The following is a 19,271-nucleotide window of genomic DNA, read 5'->3' on the forward strand; positions in this document are numbered from 1 at the left end:
TCTTGGGACCCAACAGGCAGGCGCAATTGTCAAGTTTCAAGCAATCTGATGTCCCGCATGAATACCACACTATACGCAGTTGACGGAATGCATTCACTCGTAACTTAAGTCATAGTTTGCGGAAGATTCACTTGGACGTTTTTAATGTGTTTTTCGAGTGGATATGCTTCAGGAGGGTCACTTCACAATATTCGGAATATAGAAGTAGCTTTCTTATGACAACGCATCACTTATGAGGCCATATGACTACCTTGAGAATCTTGCCAACTAAGACCTGAGGCAATCTTCGTACAGTATATTTATTTGAAGAATATCAACGAGAAAGCTATGTGAGTTTCCTATTGAAACCGATTTGACTTGTAACTGACTGCGTTGCGCTTCATGCATCACTTTTTCGAACTAATAATATTATGCTTTAATGGTAATCAAAGGTGATTTCATGACCCCTCTGTGGTAGGAACGCATGCTAGCTGAAGTCTACCGTTTTGTCGATGGATATACAACAACCAGTGAACAACTACTCACTACTGTGTTATTTATTAAATTGGAATTAAACGCCGAGGGAATATCTGTAAGGCTGCTGCATCGACCCGATCGTTGATTAGCGATAAGCTCAGGCAAGTGGGGAGATGGGGCATAGAAGAACATTCCAACTGTCCACGACTAACCGTATACTAAATAATGAATTCGCCTCATCATTGAATCAAAATGATGCGTCTATCAGGGTCTGCCATTTCGTGTGAGATGAGCCGCAGACTTATAGTAGATTACACTTTCATATAGCATCATACCTCTGTTTCATTATAACAATAAATACGACAAAAATCTGCCGCATTACAGTGACCAAAAATGTATGCTTTGGACACACTCCAGTTACTCGCTTTGTTTCAAGACGCACAAGCTCGATCCTCTTGGAGACAGAAAGATATTCTGAGAAATAATAGTGAAAAAACCCAGCAGTCTGCCCTCAGTCCCAAACTGATCAGCCGTTTTCGTTTCTCCACTGGTTTTGGATTAATACTACCCCACTGATTTCTCCCTGTTTGGCTAACGAAATCCAGTTACCGTCAGTGATACAACTTTCATTCACTTCAACCACTGTTATTCCGCTTAAGCCAGGGTGAAAATTCTTGAAGGATAAAGTGTTCCCGGCTAGAAAAGTTCACCAACAGAGATTAGTTATATTGCAGAAAAAACTGGACTGCATGCGGTGTCCGTCATATAGAACTGTACAGGAATGCACTAAATTAAAACTATAGCTAGGAGGCCGCGGGTGCTCACTCCTTTTGGTTTCTCGAAATGGCTACCGATGATGATTCACAACAAGGATGAAACAACTGTTTCGTGCTCCATGGCTTTTCAGCAGAGAGTTTCAGAGAAAACGAAATCTCTGTTGAACATTACCAACTCTTCTCAAACCACCGTCAATCACTACAGCTTATTCGTGTCAGTAATAGTCACCCATTCGATCTTCAAATCATTAGATGTGTGTTATACATGAGGATAGAGACAAGGTGATAAGTGCTCAGATGGTATGAACCGATCAACTAGTAACAGAAATTGAAGTGCACATTTTGGTACGTACTGCAACTTAGGAGTGTCACTGATGTATTATTCCGACTGTTTAGCGAAGCTCCCGGTTTGTACCCTTTCAGCGACAATAACTCGGAGAATCAGACAAATAGGGTACTATGTCTGTTTCCGTGTTCAACATCTGACAAATAGAGTTTCTGCATTCAATCTGCCATGATTATTGATCACACATTCATGCGAACCCCAATGATTATTGTCATGAATGAATCGTGGGAAAGATTCGTCAGTATAAAACCGATTAGACTTTTCGACAGTAGAACGAGGTACGTACTCACAAGATTGCGAAGGGTTTTTCAAAGCGTGATCAGGTTCATTAGTAGTTGTACTTAGAAGAAGTGAATTTATATTCAGGGTACTCTGTCCACTCACTGTCGTGGTGCCGTAAAGTAATGAGGACACTCAGTGCCTTGATGCCATTCAGTAGAATGTTGACCACTGCTAGTTACCTAAGCAACCCGTGCGTTTTCGCAATGGAGCACTTTTCCCTAGAGGTTTCATTATCAGCCTTAGTAAGTAACAGCTCTGGCCACTCTGAATAGGAAACAGTAATTACAAATAGGTCATGTATACTTATACCACATACATCCATAAAGAGGCACGGGGTGGTTCTCACAAGATGTCGACATAAGGTTCCGTCTAGACGCTTTACACAGGCTGTTGTGATCACTTTTTAGGCAATAACATGAAGCTGAATGAAGATTTTGGTTAGCACCACCAACAAATATTTCTAACAAGGAATTTATTTTTTCAGTAGCAAAAACTTTGATACAGTGCTAATCGTAAAGTAAGTGGAATTATAATACGCTCATTAGGACTCAATGATTCATTCGACGTCATAAAAACTTCAGCTTGACAACCGCAAAATTCAAGAAACTTCATTGGTGAAGTTAGTCTGACCACATATCAAGGCAAATGTAGTGGAGTCAAAGCACATCACTACATCTTGTATCAAGGCCAAACGGGACATCGGTAGAGGATGCACACCGATCACATTCACAACTTCTACAGCCACTCCAATACGTGTTGCACAACTGAAATGTGGGATTCGTTTTGTAAGTCTGTCTTAAAAGGAAAATCGAAATTAACGCATCTAGTTTTGAATGCTTAAGTTGCTACAGATAACAGTTGTAATGCACTTGTACAAACAAACTCAGCGAACCGTACGGGGGTATTTATATTTTTCACCAAAATGATCATCTGATGGGGCACCGGAAACAGATCCAAATATCCAGGTCAGAAAGTGTGATTAGGCCTCGCACACAGCTTGATTAGTGTGACGCCGAAGAGTCGATTCACTTCTCTCGGTCATTTCAGAGTTTTCGACGCCCCATTAGTCTCTGGGTCTCTCCATACCTGTTTTACTGTTGCGCTATACTAGACCAATCCTTCACACAGCAGAATATACATCTTAGCCGATGGACGTGAAATAATGAGCTATCTTTATTAATCTTACTTGTAGCAATGTAGCATAGTGCTAAAATATCTCAGGTGATATCCTACCTCGATTGGAACTGCTTCAGATCTCAAGACCCCGATATAGGATGTTCGGCGACCATGTTTGCTGCCAAGATACTCGAAAGTTCATCAGCCAACTCAGAACGACACACGAAATTCGAATTACGCTGCGTGAATCAGCGAATACAAATGTGTGTGCGACTTTTACGTATAACGATCATCCCAAAGGTTCACAATACTACCTCGTAAGCTCGGTGGAGCATTGTATTATCCCTCACGACTGGTGTGGAACACGGTTGGTAAGGGTGTGTTGTATCATAAGTGGCCGTCTATTGGTTATACCTGCAATGAGCCTGTTAGACTAGGCGATAAGGAGAAGACAGAACGCGGGACATGGCTGTATTGTCAGGACAAAACATACAGAGCTTCTGTGTGAATATATAGGATGAGTACAGGGCCAAATACGGTTCGTTCTGTACAGCCAATGGCGGTTTTCCGGTCGTGAACAATTTCAGCCCCACTCCACTAGTCTTATGTTGCTAAGCCGTATTTGGTGAGCTCCGCCAACGCACCTGCTATCCGGAACGTGTGGTACCGATGACGATTTTAGGGATGCGTCATTCTCTGCACATGTGCTTTTTTCATGTCTGGGCGCGTCCTGACAGGGTGGTTCGCCTGAAAAGAGGTCACTGAGATCAACTGAGTGTTTCCTTTGTGCGCCCGTTGCATGATAACAACGGTCTACTGAAAAAATATACTCGGTTTTACATATGCATCATGGGGTCAATGACTCAGTCACAATCTATATCCAGTGAATGTTTCATGAGGTGATTTTTAATGAAAGATATTTTCCAAAGAGGGGAATCTTGGAGTCTGTTCACTAAAGGCTTAATCCAAAGTAGTGAACTGAAACATGTCATAACGACAGGTTTTAAAACCTCTGGAGTTCCACACTGATCCACTAGGAGCGGAAGTTTATTTGCGACAGTGTGATGAAAACTGTAGAATTTCCTCTGATGAACCTTGTGGTCATTGAAATTTTGAGTGATATCACCTGTGCTAACCGGTAGACGACATGTAGAAGAAGCCGTGAAACAAAATCGTTCTGATGAATATCGTGTACTGAGAAAAGAAACGGGCATTTGGAGACTGTCTGGAAGAGTGCAGATGGCAGTAGCAGTTACGCTGTTGATCCATTATCCCGTTCCATGTCTCCTGCTACAGCAGGTTGTACGAAACAGTTCTGCGAGTCGTTCTGCACAGCGAGTCAATATGAGGCCTTGAATGAAAATAATCAATGCGGCAACCAAGTCGCACGTCCCTGCCAAAGCAAAGCAATCCATGTAGTTGTTATTGATTTCTTTGACCAAACCTGAAAGTTGAAATAATCAAATTGCACGATGACCAGCAAGGTGAGGAAACCTGAACAGTGACGCATTGCATTCGAGTGCACATCAGAAAACAAAGAAATATGCACAGCTTAGGCATGAGTGAACCTGTTAGTGCTCTGGTTGTAACGTAATTAGGTTGATTATCACGTGACAAGCACTACCAGAATGATGCTGATTACAAAAGTTAGGTGCGCCTGACAGAAATAAATGCAGTGCAAGAAAGGAATAAGTCAAAAAGTGAATTATCGTTTGAGGGCAACCGATGACACTTCTTGAGTGATGTTCCGGGCGCGGGAGGTGTCTTCTCTGCGGTATAGCTGCTACAGGTGTGCCGTAGTTGCCCTGGGGGATTTGTGTAAATCGGTTGACTTCCTGTCCTGTGTGTGCGAACGTGTGTTTAGGGCAGGGTTGTATGCTCATTTATTGTGTGCAGTGTGAAGAGAGGGGTGTCCCTCCGTGTTTGATGCTTGCACTAACATGAGTACAACTTGACCTAATGTGTTGAAGTTCGTATGCCTGGCTCATGACGCAGGTGGTAGCCGCGTAAACGAAACTGAATGGGAAGTTGTTGTGTGCATATTATCAGCTAAGGTCACGAGTGGGACAAGAATTGTCACGTGTTTTGAGCGACGCGTGATCTAGTGAGTGGCCGCTACAAACCGTCCAGGTTGGTTCGATTGGACAAAACAACGAACAAGGGCTTTCATGTGGGTTTCCAGTAGGGGATTCTGCTTTCCGGGCGACAACATAGGTGTTAGTGAAACCAAACTTGTTTGTTTGTATGTGCGGCCGTAAATCGATGTCACATACCAGGTACCGTCATCTCAGGCGTTATTCTCCCATAGAAATAAATGAAACGTCGATTAACTATGCATATTTTCCGACGCTCGACGGCTTAACAACTATGAGTCATCAGAAGGCCTTGATTTTTATTTTCAAAACCGCTTACAATCACCACACCTGCAGCGAGATAAAGTGAGATATCAGTGTCGTGCAAGAAGATGCTCCGATCGTCACTGTCCCATATTCTTTTTAAGACCTTACGCCACTAGTCTAGTCTAGTCCTCAACCAACTGCGAACTGGTATATCATTGCCGTGAATTATGCTAGTCAGCGGCTTTGTTCAGGTCTTTTCTCAGTTCATTCTTTCTTGTATGACAAACTACTGAAAGAACAAGTCACTACACTCACATGTTTGAGCACACCCTGTTATGCGGCTACATTTCGAACGAAAAGGTATTTAGCATTGGTTACAGTATCGTACAACGTCTCATAGGTACTTGAGTGTATTTATGTAGTTTCGTCATTTTCCAATAATCTCATCAGATTTGTCCATGAACGCGACAAGTGACGACTGACGGCTTCTGGCCGGATCCCACACTGGTGTGTTGTACACAATTTGGGTATAATGAAGAACTGTTTTCCGTTGGCTTGGTGTGGTTTGGTTTTGCACCATGAATCAGCTCAGTAATCTTTCACCATGAAGCTCACTGTGCATAGTTCTATTTAAGTACTGCATGACACGGGTAAAAGCATTGATGCCACTACTCATTTCTAAGGGGAAGCTTATCGCTGCCACCAACATTCGTTTGGATGGCTAAGCTCAATGAATATGCCACTGTCGAAAAATGGACCATCAAGAAGGGGTGCTATTATTGCAATGCTCAAAATAAATTCAGAGTAACTTTCACGCTTCGATCTACCTCCCAGTGGTCCACCAAGTAGATATCCAATCGCTTCAAACTGGAACCAGTAGGAAACAGCTTCGTCATATCGGGCAGGTCCAGTGATTTCGTATGCCATCACAGGCGTGAAAGCAGAACTGGGTGACAAAAGAACTCCATAAACAATGGTAAAAGCCAACAGAGCCACATAAGTAGGATACAGGGGCATAACGATTGTGTGTATGGCCAAAACCAACAAGCAACAGGAAGTCATCGTGCGTGAATCACAACGAGGGGCGAATTGCCCGATTAAACCTGTTCCTAGAGGGGAATCTTGGAGTCTGTTCACTAAAGGCTTAATCCAAAGTAGTGAACTGAAACATGTCATAACGACAGGTTTTAAAACCTCTGGAGTTCCACACTGATCCACTAGGAGCGGAAGTTTATTTGCGACAGTGTGATGAAAACTGTAGAATTTCCTCTGATGAACCTTGTGGTCATTGAAATTTTGAGTGATATCACCTGTGCTAACCGGTAGACGACATGTAGCAGAAACCGTGAAACAAAATCGTTCTGATGAATATTGTGTACTGGGAAAAGAAACGGCCATTTGGAGACTGTCTAGAAGAGTGTAGATGGCAGTATCAGTTACGCTCTTGATCCATTATCCTGTTCCATGTCTCCTGTTACAGCAGGTTGTACGAAACAGTTCTGCGAGTCGTTCTGCACAGCGAGTCAATATGAGGCCTTGAATGAAAATAATCAATGCGGCAACCAAGTCGCACGTCCCTGCCAAAGCAAAGCAATCCATGTAGTTGTTATTGATTTCTTTGACCAAACCTGAAAGTTGAAATAATCAAATTGCACGATGACCAGCAAGGTGAGGAAACCTGAACAGTGACGCATTGCATTCGAGTGCACATCAGAAAACGAAGAAATATGCACAGCTTAAGCATGAGTGAACCTGTTAGTGCTCTGGTTGTAAAGTAATTAGGTTGATTATCACGTGACAAGCACTAACAGAATGATGCTGATTACAAAAGTTAGGTGCGCCTGACAGAAATAAATGCAGTGCAAGAAAGGAATAAGTCAAAAAGTGAATTATCGTTTGAGGGCAACCGATGACACTTCTTGAGTGATGTTCCGGGCGCGGGAGGTGTCTTCTCTGCGGTATAGCTGCTACAGGTGTGCCGTAGTTGCCCTGGGGGATTTGTGTAAATCGGTTGACTTCCTGTCCTGTGTGTGCGAACGTGTGTTTAGGGCAGGGTTGTATGCTCATTTATTGTGTGCAGTGTGAAGAGAGGGGTGTCCCTCCGTGTTTGATGCTTGCACGAACATGAGTACAACTTGACCTAATGTGTTGAAGTTCGTATGCCTGGCTCATGACGCAGGTGGTAGCCGCGTAAACGAAAATGAATGGGAAGTTGTTGTGTGCATATTATCGGCTAAGGTTACGAGTGGGACAAGAATTGTCACGTGTTTTGAGTGTCTGTGACGCGCGATCTAGTGAGTGACCGCTATAAACCGTCCAGGTTGGTTCGATTGGACAAAACAACGAACAAGGGCTTTCATGTGGGTTTCCAGTAGGGGATTCTGCTTTCCGGGCGACAACATAGGTGTTAGTGAAACCAAACTTGTTTGTTTGTATGTGCGGCCGTAAATCGATGTCACATACCAGGTACCGTCATCTCAGGCGTTATTCTCCCATAGAAATAAATGAAACGTCGATTAACTATGCATATTTTCCGACGCTCGACGGCTTAACAACTATGAGTCATCAGAAGGCCTTGATTTTTATTTTCAAAACCGCTTACAATCACCACACCTGCAGCGAGATAAAGTGAGATATCAGTGTCGTGCAAGAAGATGCTCCGATCGTCACTGTCCCATATTCTTTTTAAGACCTTACGCCACTAGTCTAGTCTAGTCCTCAACCAACTGCGAACTAGCATATCACTGCCATGAATTATGCTAGTCAGCGGCTTCGTTCAGGTCTTTTCTCAGTTCATTCTTTCTTGTATGACAAACTACTGATACAACAAGTCAGTATACTCCCATGTTTGAGCGCACCCTGTGATGCGGCTGCATTTCGAACCAAAAGGTATTTAGCATTGCTTACAGTATCGTACAACGTCTCATAGGTACAACTACTGAAAGAACAAGTCACTACACTCACATGTTTGAGCACACCCTGTTATGCGGCTACATTTCGAACGAAAAGGTATTTAGCATTGGTTACAGTATCGTACAACGTCTCATAGGTACTTGGGTGTATTTATGTAGTTTCGTCATGTTCCAATAATCTCATCAGATTTGTCCATCAACGCGACAAGTGACGACTGACGGCTTCTGGCCGGATCCCACACTGGTGTGTTGTACACAATTTGGGTATAATGAAGAACTGTTTTCCGTTGGCTTGGTGTGGTTTGGTTTTGCACCATGAATCAGCTCAGTAATCTTTCACCATGAAGCTCACTGTGCATAGTTCTATTTAAGTACTGCATGACACGGGTAAAAGCATTGATGCCACTACTCATTTCTAAGGGGGAGCTTATCGCTGCCACCAACATTCGTTTGGATGGCTAAGCTCAATGAACATGCCACTGTCGAAAAATGGACAATCAAGAAGGGGTGCTATTATTGCAATGCTCAAAATAAATTCAGAGTAACTTTCACGCTTCGATCTACCTCCCAGTGGTCCACCAAGTAGATATCCAATCGCTTCAAACTGGAACCAGTAGGAAACAGCTTCGTCATATCGGGCAGGTCCAGTGATTTCGTATGCCATCACAGGCGTGAAAGCAGAACTGGGTGACAAAAGAACTCCATAAACAATGGTAAAAGCCAACAGAGCCACATAAGTAGGATACAGGGGCATAACGATTGTGTGTATGGCCAAAACCAACAAGCAACAGGAAGTCATCGTGCGTGAATCACAACGAGGGGCGAATTGCCCGATTAAACCTGTTCCTAGACGTGAAAACATAGATGCAATACCAATGGAAGATAACAAACTTGCTGCGTCATCCTCATTCAGTCCACTTTTTAACGCAAAGTAACTCAAATGTGCAAAAATGATTGAATCAGCAACATAAACAAGCAAACGTGTGACAAGTAGGCTGAAAAACAACGGGTTTCGCAAGACTGATCCATATTTTTGATCATGTGTAGTGCACACTTGAACGGGTGTTCGATCCCCTGTTATCGTCATAAGGTGATTGCCAGCTTTCTGTACGTCATAAACAGAGGAGGCGGAGTTCAACAGATCAGTTGACTGTAATATGAAACAGCTCAGCCTATGATTCTTGGCAAACTCATTGGTTTCTCTTGTTATGAAATGATCTAGTACTTTAGAATGACTGTTTGTCAAATACTGACTTCCCATAGATAGAAAGTTTGATAATGAAAGCGTTGAACTTCCGATTGGCATTGTGGGTTGAAGATTACGCTCGCTTGACGTTATATTCAGCTGCTGTTGCCCTTCACTTCTGTCAGTTTCTTCGACCTCTTCGAACCCAGCATTGCTTATTTTGTGCATTCTGTCGCATGAATGTATTTGGAACAGTCGGCTATACATAAGATCACCGGAGTGCTCCACCAGGACAATGATTGGCGTTGGACTGACATCCAACCCATTGCGCGACAGAGTTTCACACAGTTCGTATGCGCGCGTCTCAGCCTTTCGGACAGTCGCTCGAACAATACCTCGAGCTCGTTTTCTTTCCTGTGCGATTATGACGGAGGCGGAAATAGAGTCACCGACAAACGGTTTGACGTGGGTTTTGCTGTCACTTTCCTGGTTCTCTCCCTCTGGATTAAGAATTAATTCAAAATGGCTGATTAACAAGTCATTCAATTCTTGTTCCGTTAAAATCCCTTCTTGATTTGTGTTCAGCAGTAGAGTGAGGGCTGCATCCAGTTCCCCGACGATAAACAACACGGGAACGAAAACGGTATTACACATCGCGTTATTCAGTTGTGTAATATATTCTCTACATGTTTCCTTGATTCTATCCATCACAGAAGCCCCCGGATCTGGAGCGAAAAATAAAGGGTCGATGTGGAAATCTTTTGTCTCCGCGACGCGATGACACTTAGCAAATTCAACACAGGCTCTTAGTTTTCGAGCTGCAGTAATCCGGCGATTGGATTCGTTAAGCCGTTGCGGATACGTAACCCCTTTTTGAGCTGCGAGACCTCCAGAGCCATACACACTCAACCGTGAAGAAAATATATCTGGAAAGGTCACCATTCTGCTAGCTTCGATCAAGTCGCGGCTCTGAATTGACGATTCTGCTTGATCGGGCATTATGATAGCCGGCTCCGTCACATCTTCTGGTGGCAGCCGTCGGAGCAAAAGGCTAACTGGTATGAGGTTCAGGTGAAATAAAGCATAACCCATTAGAGCGACTCGCCAAGTTAGCTCTTCTATCATGTAACCACCGAGGTTCGAGTAGATAAACGTCCCAAGTCCGGCACCACAGGTACAAAGTGCAAGAGCTAAAATTCGGTACCGGTCGAAGCGTTCGGCTGCAATACCAACAATACGAACGACGCTGGTTCCTAGTCCAATACCTGGAGGAAATCAAGGAATATAATATACTCAGTGTATTAGCATGCGTTTAGTCCCATTTGTAGTTAACGACAGTGGAAACAATAAAGTACTTGCGGGTAAAAGACAAAGCATACAGTTGACTGTTTGTTCGGGAAAACCCGATATGAAAGAATGATGAAATCTTAGCAGCCTAATGAGGCTTTTTTCTCCTACGTTAGTGGCATGCATCCTCTACTGGCGATTTAGATGAAGCGTTTTTAGAAAAGGTTAGGGGAACAATGGTTTCAGGAACTATTTATTTTTATCCTTGCACCCACAAAAAATATGCTCCTCGCTGAGTGGAACAGTTTCAATTCAATAGTTACTGCTTAAATTACTGTTGGACAAATTGACACAACTGGTCACAGATAGAGAATGCTTACTGCTACGCATCTGCTGGTAGATTTACTGGATGGCTACAAACCAATCCAGCAGCAATGAAGTATCTGCCTTCCCTTTTTGACTGAGTGAAGTTCCCTTGTTTCCGTTACTCCATAGTTCGTCCCGTTTGGTTGGAAGAAATCGCTAAGTTAAACTTAACCTCCTCCCTGCAAATCATAATGCTTCGTGTATTTTGGACCAGACATTCGAAGTCCATCCACTCGTAAGTACTCGTGTAATACCTCTGGCGTTTTGTCTTTGTTCCTTGTGTGTCGGCCTCGTCTCACCTACTTTTCTTCAAGCTACTCAGTGTTTGAAAACAACGGGGTAATAATAATAGAGCAGGACTAGTTTAAGAGCAGAACAAGCTAAAATTGCGACACCATACACTACGTATGAGCCGAAAGTGTGCTAAGTAGAAGGCTGGATTCTTATTCATTTATGTGTAATTTTTTCAGTCCGAGTCACAATCTCAAACAATTTGTCCTGTAAGGTTGACGATGATATTTAAATGGCGTGGACAGATGTAACCGCAATGCGCCCTTACTACGTTGTTACATCCACTACAACCAGGACAGGTTCAAGTATAACACCAGCTGCGATACAAGTATAAGTTGCCCACAGTTTCACCCTTAGTCTAACAAAAGCATCCTATTTGAAGGGGATTCAATTTGCGTACACCTTCAAAAGTACACTGCATGCATTCCACACACTAAGCTGTCCGTAATCCAATTTTCATGTGCTTGCCGGTCCACTAGATCAGCTAGTGCGCCGTGAACCTAATTAGGGACTCTCAAGATGAACCACCACTGGTTGTTCGCTCGTGCGTGTACGTAGATAACATCCTTGAAATTTTGTTGAGTAAAACGGATGTGCTCTAACCGTACAACTAGAATACATACAGACACAGCGAATTTGCTCTGACATATCTAGCTAAATCGTCGACTTACCTCCGAATACGGTGTACAGGATGAAAAATGCCGCAAAACTGTGTACATACGATGCACTGATAAATGAAGCTGTGGTCAATAGTGCAGCCCCAACGATGATGATTCGGAAATGCAGGTATCGATGCAAACGGTTGTACAATGGAGCTGAGTAGGGTTAGGTATTCAAGTACCAAACAAGTTACAGATACCAAGGCAAAAGTATAACATCTAATTCTGTCATCTGTACTCACGCAAAACACATTTTCATATAAATGGAGGAAAACTGCGCACTGAATTGCTGGAAATACAGGCTTACGTTTGCCAGTTTACTGCAAAGTTACTTTTGGAAGCATATTTTTTCGGAATGGAAAGATTTTTCATAAACTACTGAACGACAGTGTTCATGAGGCTGCTGGAAAGTGTTCGGCAGCCTACAGCTAGTTCCACCTTTCTTGGGGCTAATCAGGTAGGCACTGTCCAGAGCCTCTGTCAATCTTACGTTTATTTGCAAGTTTCTCGAAAACACCAGATTACTGACCTGTAGCCACGGAAATATCCATCTAAATTCTTATTTTAAATCCAAGTGGTCTTTTACAATATCATCATGTCAATAAGCGCAACAGTACACAAATTAACTGTCATTAAGTACAGATTCATATGGTTGATAGGTGTGCAAGACACATGCGATCCATGGTCCACCGCAGCATTCGAATTTTTGAGAATCGAAAAGCAATATTTGCCTTGTTACGGCAGGTACACCGAAAGTTAAATAACACAGGAAGCTTCTAAGCTTTCATCTTAGTTTTTTTACAAAGCGCAAAACGGAATCATCAGTTGGAACTTCCAAGCATCCATGAGTGTCGTTTGTCAATTTTTTTCAAATCAGGGTGGACTTTGAGAAAATATTCACCCACACCATAACCGTATCTATGAGCGAATATTGCTTGATGTTTTGTGCCTTGTGATCAGACTCCTTGCACAAGACAATCACTTAGACCTACTAATTAAGACAAAACACAAACGCCGAGCACTTCATGCAGTGAGGGTGAATCCGATCCGTCTGCTGCTTCTTGGACAAATTACACGGAACACGCTTTCCTAGAATGCCGTATGGCCGTGTCTGAACACAGTTAGCTACACGGATTGTATTCATTGGAACTACAAGTTGCAGTTAAAAATAGGCGATTTGGGTAAGTCACATCTTGTTGATAGGTAGCAGGGAGATAACAGTATCCCGTGTCACTTTTGTTTTTTGGTGCTGTTTTATCCGTGATTGTGGCAAACAGCTGTCCAGGATTGTTTGGGTGCCGTAAGACGTAGCCCATCCTCCTTGGTGTTCATGAAACTTTACAGAAGTAGAAGCGCAAGATGTTGCAAAAACACTCCTGCTTGGAAGGAAGGTTTCGTTCAAGGAAGGTTACGCTATCAGGCACGTGTTTACTCCCAACACACCTACTGGCATAAACTCGTGTGCCCCCCCCCCCTCCGACACCTCATACATCCACGCATCTTCTCCCTCGGGACCATAACGACTGTTTGAATGAGAACAATCAATAACAACCAATCAACAATCAACAACAATAACAAGGTGAATAAAATTCAGCGAAATGCCTGCGGAATGCCATACATTCCGCATGGCCTGAATCGGGGTTGGGGTGTAAAATCGGGCAGGGTGCTTGTTCGCCTTGCCGTGCTGAAGAGTTTCACTTTGCCGCAGTGTCACTTTGTTCGCTTGGCTGGTTGCGTTGTTTCACCGTTGGTTTTGGAACAGACAGGCCCACTGTAAATGCCATCAAGGCTAGTTCTGTTCATTTCAAGCCAACCTAATTTATCCTGTCAATCATTCAGTCATACGCGTGTTGCTACGACAACCACTCTGCCGTTTACATGGTCGCTAACACAGATACGACCTAGTCATTTCTGGCCGAGGCTAGCCCAGATGGCGACTCTACAAGGAAGCCTTCGTGACCGTTAAGGAAGCAGTAGAGAACGCTAAGGCTGTTTCGGATACAATGAAACCACTTATTGCAGTAAGCGCCACCAGTATTGTCTTCCAGCAGCATGCAGCTGGCACAGTAGTTCCAAATATCATACTACGCCCATGATCATGAGAAAAGCTCATCTGTACACCGTCCGGATGCTTGAGCAACCTCTCTTCTTCATCGTGAAATCAGAGATTTCAGCTATCGATATGCACTCCTTGTGCTAAACAAGCAGAGATGGTTATTTGTGCACTATTCATACTTGCAGCGATGCACTTTTGTCAGTTAATATTTTCACATCCGCTTCAACTTGCTTGGAAGAAAAGAGGGGTAATGAAGGATGACAATTGCATCTGATAGACTACTTCATGCGCTGTTATGCGTTTCTTGGAGTTGACCATTTCAACAATTGTAACTTTTACATTACCGGGCACCTTTTTCAAAGTGAGTAAATAAGGTTTGGTCTCAATGGGCTTACTCTTCCAGACTTGTACAATCATTTGGTCTTGATGGGTGACTCACCTTGAATCCAGCCCAATCGCTCGGTCGCGCTGTCAGAGTTTCGAGCAAGCTGACGAGCGGTGCATGAGGCTTACTCTTCTTTTGGGGTTCAGTTCCAAAAAACAAAATGAATTATTTCATTATTTTGGTACTTTTCGATGGTTTCGCACAACCTTAGTTCATGTGGGTTAGGTGAAACTAGGAAAGTGTCCAAAGAGATAAATAGCGCTAGATTGGTCAAGAACCACTGCTCAAAATTGATGCACATCCCTGAATGGGCAATTTATACATGTCATAAAGGATTCCTTGGATCAAACTTGTCATTTCCAGCAGCACAAGTTACCTCAGTAGTTAAACTGCAAAATTACTGATTGGAATGCCCGTGGTTCGAACCCAACCTTGGCATTTCGATGAGTCCTCTCTAGGCTTGGACAACCTAGTAGTATCTCAGCCATCGTACTTCCTTCGAGCTTGCACTGTGCACCGATAGGAAGTTAGGGCTGAACCGTTATTTGTCACTATTAAACCCCGAATATAGACGAAACAGTTGCAATGAGATTCAATAGCTCCTTGAGAAATCCGTCAAAACTCTAGCCCAAAATTCTCTCCTCTGTCAGAACACTCACCGATAGAATGCTGTTGTCAAAGCTGTCAATTTAGTGAGGGATTGAAACTTTCGACGGCTGTGATTGCAAAATCGATTGGAAGACGAGCGATTTCGAAAAGAACTCACCAAAACAGAAGGTCATTCCATACTGGCCGGTGACAAACCAAGACAATGCGCTGACAGGCATGTCCGTCAGTTCGACTAGTCCGGGGTAGAAAAGGGCACCACAGTTAATGACACCGAAGTGCATGGCCAGTGCGATGCACGAAAAAACGGCCACTATCCAGGATGATCCACTGTCAGTCATTCGGGACGTTTTCGTCGAACTTGGTTCCATGTTCACTTCTTCACACTGACTGTTCTAGATCAGTCGCAAAGGCGTTGAAAATGGTGTATATTTGCCTCTAAACTTCAAACAGAAAAAGCATTTAGTTTAGAGAGATTGCCACGACTACACTGTAACGACAAGTTGAAGAAGTTGGCCACGTTGGTGCAATAATCCTTCGGCTTTCGGACTCAGACCAGTACCACACATAAAGTTCTTGCGTGACTCTACTCTAGACGTGCTGGTCATATCTGAGTTAGCCAGAAATATTATTGTGCTACGGGAGAAGTGTTAATAAAACTGTATTCTGCTGAGATTGAAGTCCATGAGCAGACAATCCTCAGGTCAACAAATACACTAGTTGTAACTATTCATAACTGGAGAGCATTCCTTGAACATACATGCCACATGTTGATGATAATTTATGCCTTACAGATCATGAAGAAGTTTGGAACTGATTTATCGACGATGCCCACTCAGTCCTCTGTTTACAGGAGAGTTGTTGACCAGGTATGACACACGGATTCAGGAAGACCAAGCTTCTGCATGGTGAATATACGAACGTAAACAAATAGGAGAACAAGCGCCTTCAAGAAAGAAGGGTCGTGGAATTGGGGAAGACTTTGGATAAGGCCTATTCCAATTAAAGTTTTCCGGCTCATATGGCGATTGCAACAGATTGCACCAAATTTGAAATGTAGATGATGTGAAATCTTCCGTGGGAGACATCCAAATTCTTTGGAGGATGAATAGTATCTTGTGAAAAAATAAATGGAATGGTGTGGTCATTTGATTAAAGAAACTCGACTCAAATGATCTTGACTGACTAACTTGCTTCTGGTATGAGGTATGAACTGGAATCTATGGTTCTGTTACGGGGTCCTGTGTTTATTTTCGCACGAGAAGACTCACAGGGCTACCCCGGTGCGAGGATAAAAAGAATGGCAAAGTCTGAACATAGAATAATGTATCATAAACCAAGCTGCCATGTATTGGAACTTCCACTACTGAAATGCACTTTAGTCTGACTGATTTGATAATGTCATGCAACTGGAAAGTCGAATGTCTACAAAGATATCACAGCTAAATTCTCGATGGCGCCTGCCTGTGCGGACCAAAGACGGTTGCTCTTCAGTATTAACTTTCGCAACAACCAAAGGTGCTCAGCCACATGGTGCGTTACGGATGCAATCTAATCTCCGACGCGGATAGACTAGGTCAGCATTAGCTAAAGTTCGTAATGGTTCAGTTGCTGATTGTGGATTCAGACCACGCGCTTGCTCGCTTCTGTTTTTGGCTGAGCTTTTTTTAGTGTCACGCGAGATGCGAACACATCTCCTGGCCATTAAAAGGCTTTTGGACCCTGGAGCGAAACAAATCTACGAAAACTGCCTGCTGGAGACCCCCTTTGGACGACACGTCTTCTGACATCGACTGTTACTTGAAGGAACTGTCCGTAACCCTTAAAAGTGATGAGACGCTCCCCTTGTGGAATGGGGCAACCAACCAGATCTAAGATCCGGAGCCTTAGCAACATCTTAAGATTCCTCGGAGCTCGGACACGTATTCCTCCTGCTCACGAATACAATATAACTAAACAGTCAAATGTGGGGAAAAACGCAGGATCTGTGAGGATCAGAAAGCTGAGAAGATTGGGAGATGAGTAATACTGGAAATATGCATACACACTTCCAACTGATGTGTGCGAAAGGCCAAAAGCGGTTTTAGGTGATGAGGACAGTTCCTTTATATCTAAAAAAAAGAACACATGAGTCATTTAGTTGAGCAATTTCGGCAACCACACCACTGGGTTGCAATTTTTCAGACCATCAGGGTGGTCAGATTCGTGAAAGCAACTATTGAATGCCCGAAATCTTCTGAGACCCTCAGCTCCGCTAGATGCTGACCAGACAGACAACGCCCCCTCAATATGCAGCGCTTCACAGCCCTTTATCAAACCCAGACAGCGTGAGTCAGCGTTGATCAAGGTCAGATAGTGTCCCTCTAATATATAGCCTGAGACCGTTGTATTTTTGCACTCGCACGCACTCACGCTCTCGCACTCGCTTGTTCGGAATATAGCTATTGTGATCCCTTCTGAGTCTTTTCTACGACACTAGGTACTGGAGCGGGGTCAGTAGTCAGATACAACAGATTGGCGAATCAGCAGATATAACACAGGCAAACTCCTTGTCCGCAAAGCAACTCTGGAGAGTGAACCTGGAGACCCCGACGGCTTTGGAAATGAGTGAAGGTGTTTTTCTGTCAAACACTGCCAAAGCGTCTGTCTCGGCGAACTTCCACTCGTCGTGCTCAAAGATGGAAATGAAATCCTAAGTCAGTATATGTCTAATTTTCTTGTCTATATCTGGGCAAAAGAAACCCTCCCAAAAACAGAGGTAAGTCGATGGTATTGCCCCTTGTATAAAAGTTGGTCACAATGAGTGTGACAACCACCGAGTAATGAGCCGGACTCCGGCTGTAGGGACCAAGTAGCATTCCGGTCGATAAGGGATGTGCGGATCACATTTTCAGACTCCGTCAAATGCTGGAGCAACGGCATGCGTACGGGCGCCCTACAATCTTGGTGTTCCTTGACTTTAAGAGTGCATTCGATCCTGTTAACCACTTTGTTCTTTTCAAGACACCTGGGCAACAGGGTATACCCCAGATGTCCGTGAATATCACATTCATCATATACTTGTGGGCGTATGAAAGTGTATGAAGAGCTCACTATAAGCCTTCCTACAAGAACTGGTGTCCGACAAGGGTTCTCTCAGTCTCCACTTTTGTTTACGTTTGTTACTGGTGAAGTAATTAAGCGAACTATGGAAGGTCGTCGAAGCTCACTTGATATGGTCACTCTGAACAAGTACCTTGTCTACCTGGAATGGGCGGACGACAGTGTTCTCACTCTTGAATAAAAGCTGGAATCACAATCACAACTGAAGAAGCCAGCCAAGGTCATGTAGCTTTTCAGCATGTGTTTCGCACCCACGAGGTGCAACTTCATGCTGTGAAACGTACAGTCTTTGAGCACGCCTCTAGGATTCGAGGAGTGAGAGTGAAAGTTCCGGAAACTATACACATCGGGGAAGTCACAGTAGCTCTGACGGGACTATGACAAACGAATTCAACGTATGCAAATCAAAGGCCAGAATTGCTTTTACCAATTAGCTTCACTTGCGGTATTAAAAAGGCATATCGCCATGTCTCAAAGCACACGTATGTCAGACTACAGTACAGCTGCAAGATATCGCAACTTCGGTCTTTGACCATGGGTTACTCATAACTGTAAGCCGAGTCTACTGGAATTTCGCGAGTTCGCAATGAAATGAACAGGGCATCGGTTTTTGGTGAAGCAGAGGACACTCCTCTCAAAGAATGCATCCAGTACCACAAACTAAGTTGGTTAGGCCATATGTTGCGCATGCTGAGTTACTGTCTATTGAGATCAGCGTCAATTTCGTGCTTAATCAGAAGTAGCGAAGACTTAGAGTTGGACAGAACTTGAACAACGGAAGGGAGTGAAGGATGTTGCGAACAGTTTGGGTGACTTCAGTTGTGTTCGCCTCTGTTTGGCTTGAGACACTGAACGGCACGTCGGGTAACAGACGTCAGTGCAATTCAGGTAATCAGTTTCTGTCGACATTGTCTGACTGAGTGCTGGCGGTGTAGGCTGCTCTGATCTTTGTAGTAGGTTAACTCTAGGTCTCCATCCCCTCACCTTTTTCATTCCTTTCAGGAAAGGGCTTTATTCCAATGACTTGGCATGGTTGTACGAAGTGAAGAACCAATGTACTCTTCTGGTGTTTTCGGTCCACTCTTTATTTCTCTCTCTCTCTCCCT

General features: G+C 43.6%; 1 protein-coding gene across 1 annotated transcript in view; it reads right to left on the bottom strand.

The window, feature by feature from the left end:
- Positions 1-3,457: 3,457 nt before the first annotated feature.
- The window catches only part of T265_02880 (hypothetical protein), a gene marked incomplete at both ends in the record, with an annotated part of 18,511 nt that continues 2,697 nt past the window's right edge, over positions 3,458-19,271 (bottom strand). Inside the window, 5 exons of the mRNA XM_009167233.1 lie at positions 3,458-4,420; positions 6,143-6,424; positions 8,792-10,678; positions 12,029-12,172; positions 15,224-15,458. Coding sequence (XP_009165497.1) covers positions 4,245-4,420; positions 6,143-6,424; positions 8,792-10,678; positions 12,029-12,172; positions 15,224-15,458 — 2,724 coding nt within the window. The remainder of the gene's footprint in view (positions 4,421-6,142; positions 6,425-8,791; positions 10,679-12,028; positions 12,173-15,223; positions 15,459-19,271) is intronic.

Source organism: Opisthorchis viverrini (genome assembly GCF_000715545.1).
Source record: "Opisthorchis viverrini unplaced genomic scaffold opera_v5_40, whole genome shotgun sequence".
NCBI lineage: Eukaryota > Metazoa > Platyhelminthes > Trematoda > Opisthorchiida > Opisthorchiidae > Opisthorchis > Opisthorchis viverrini.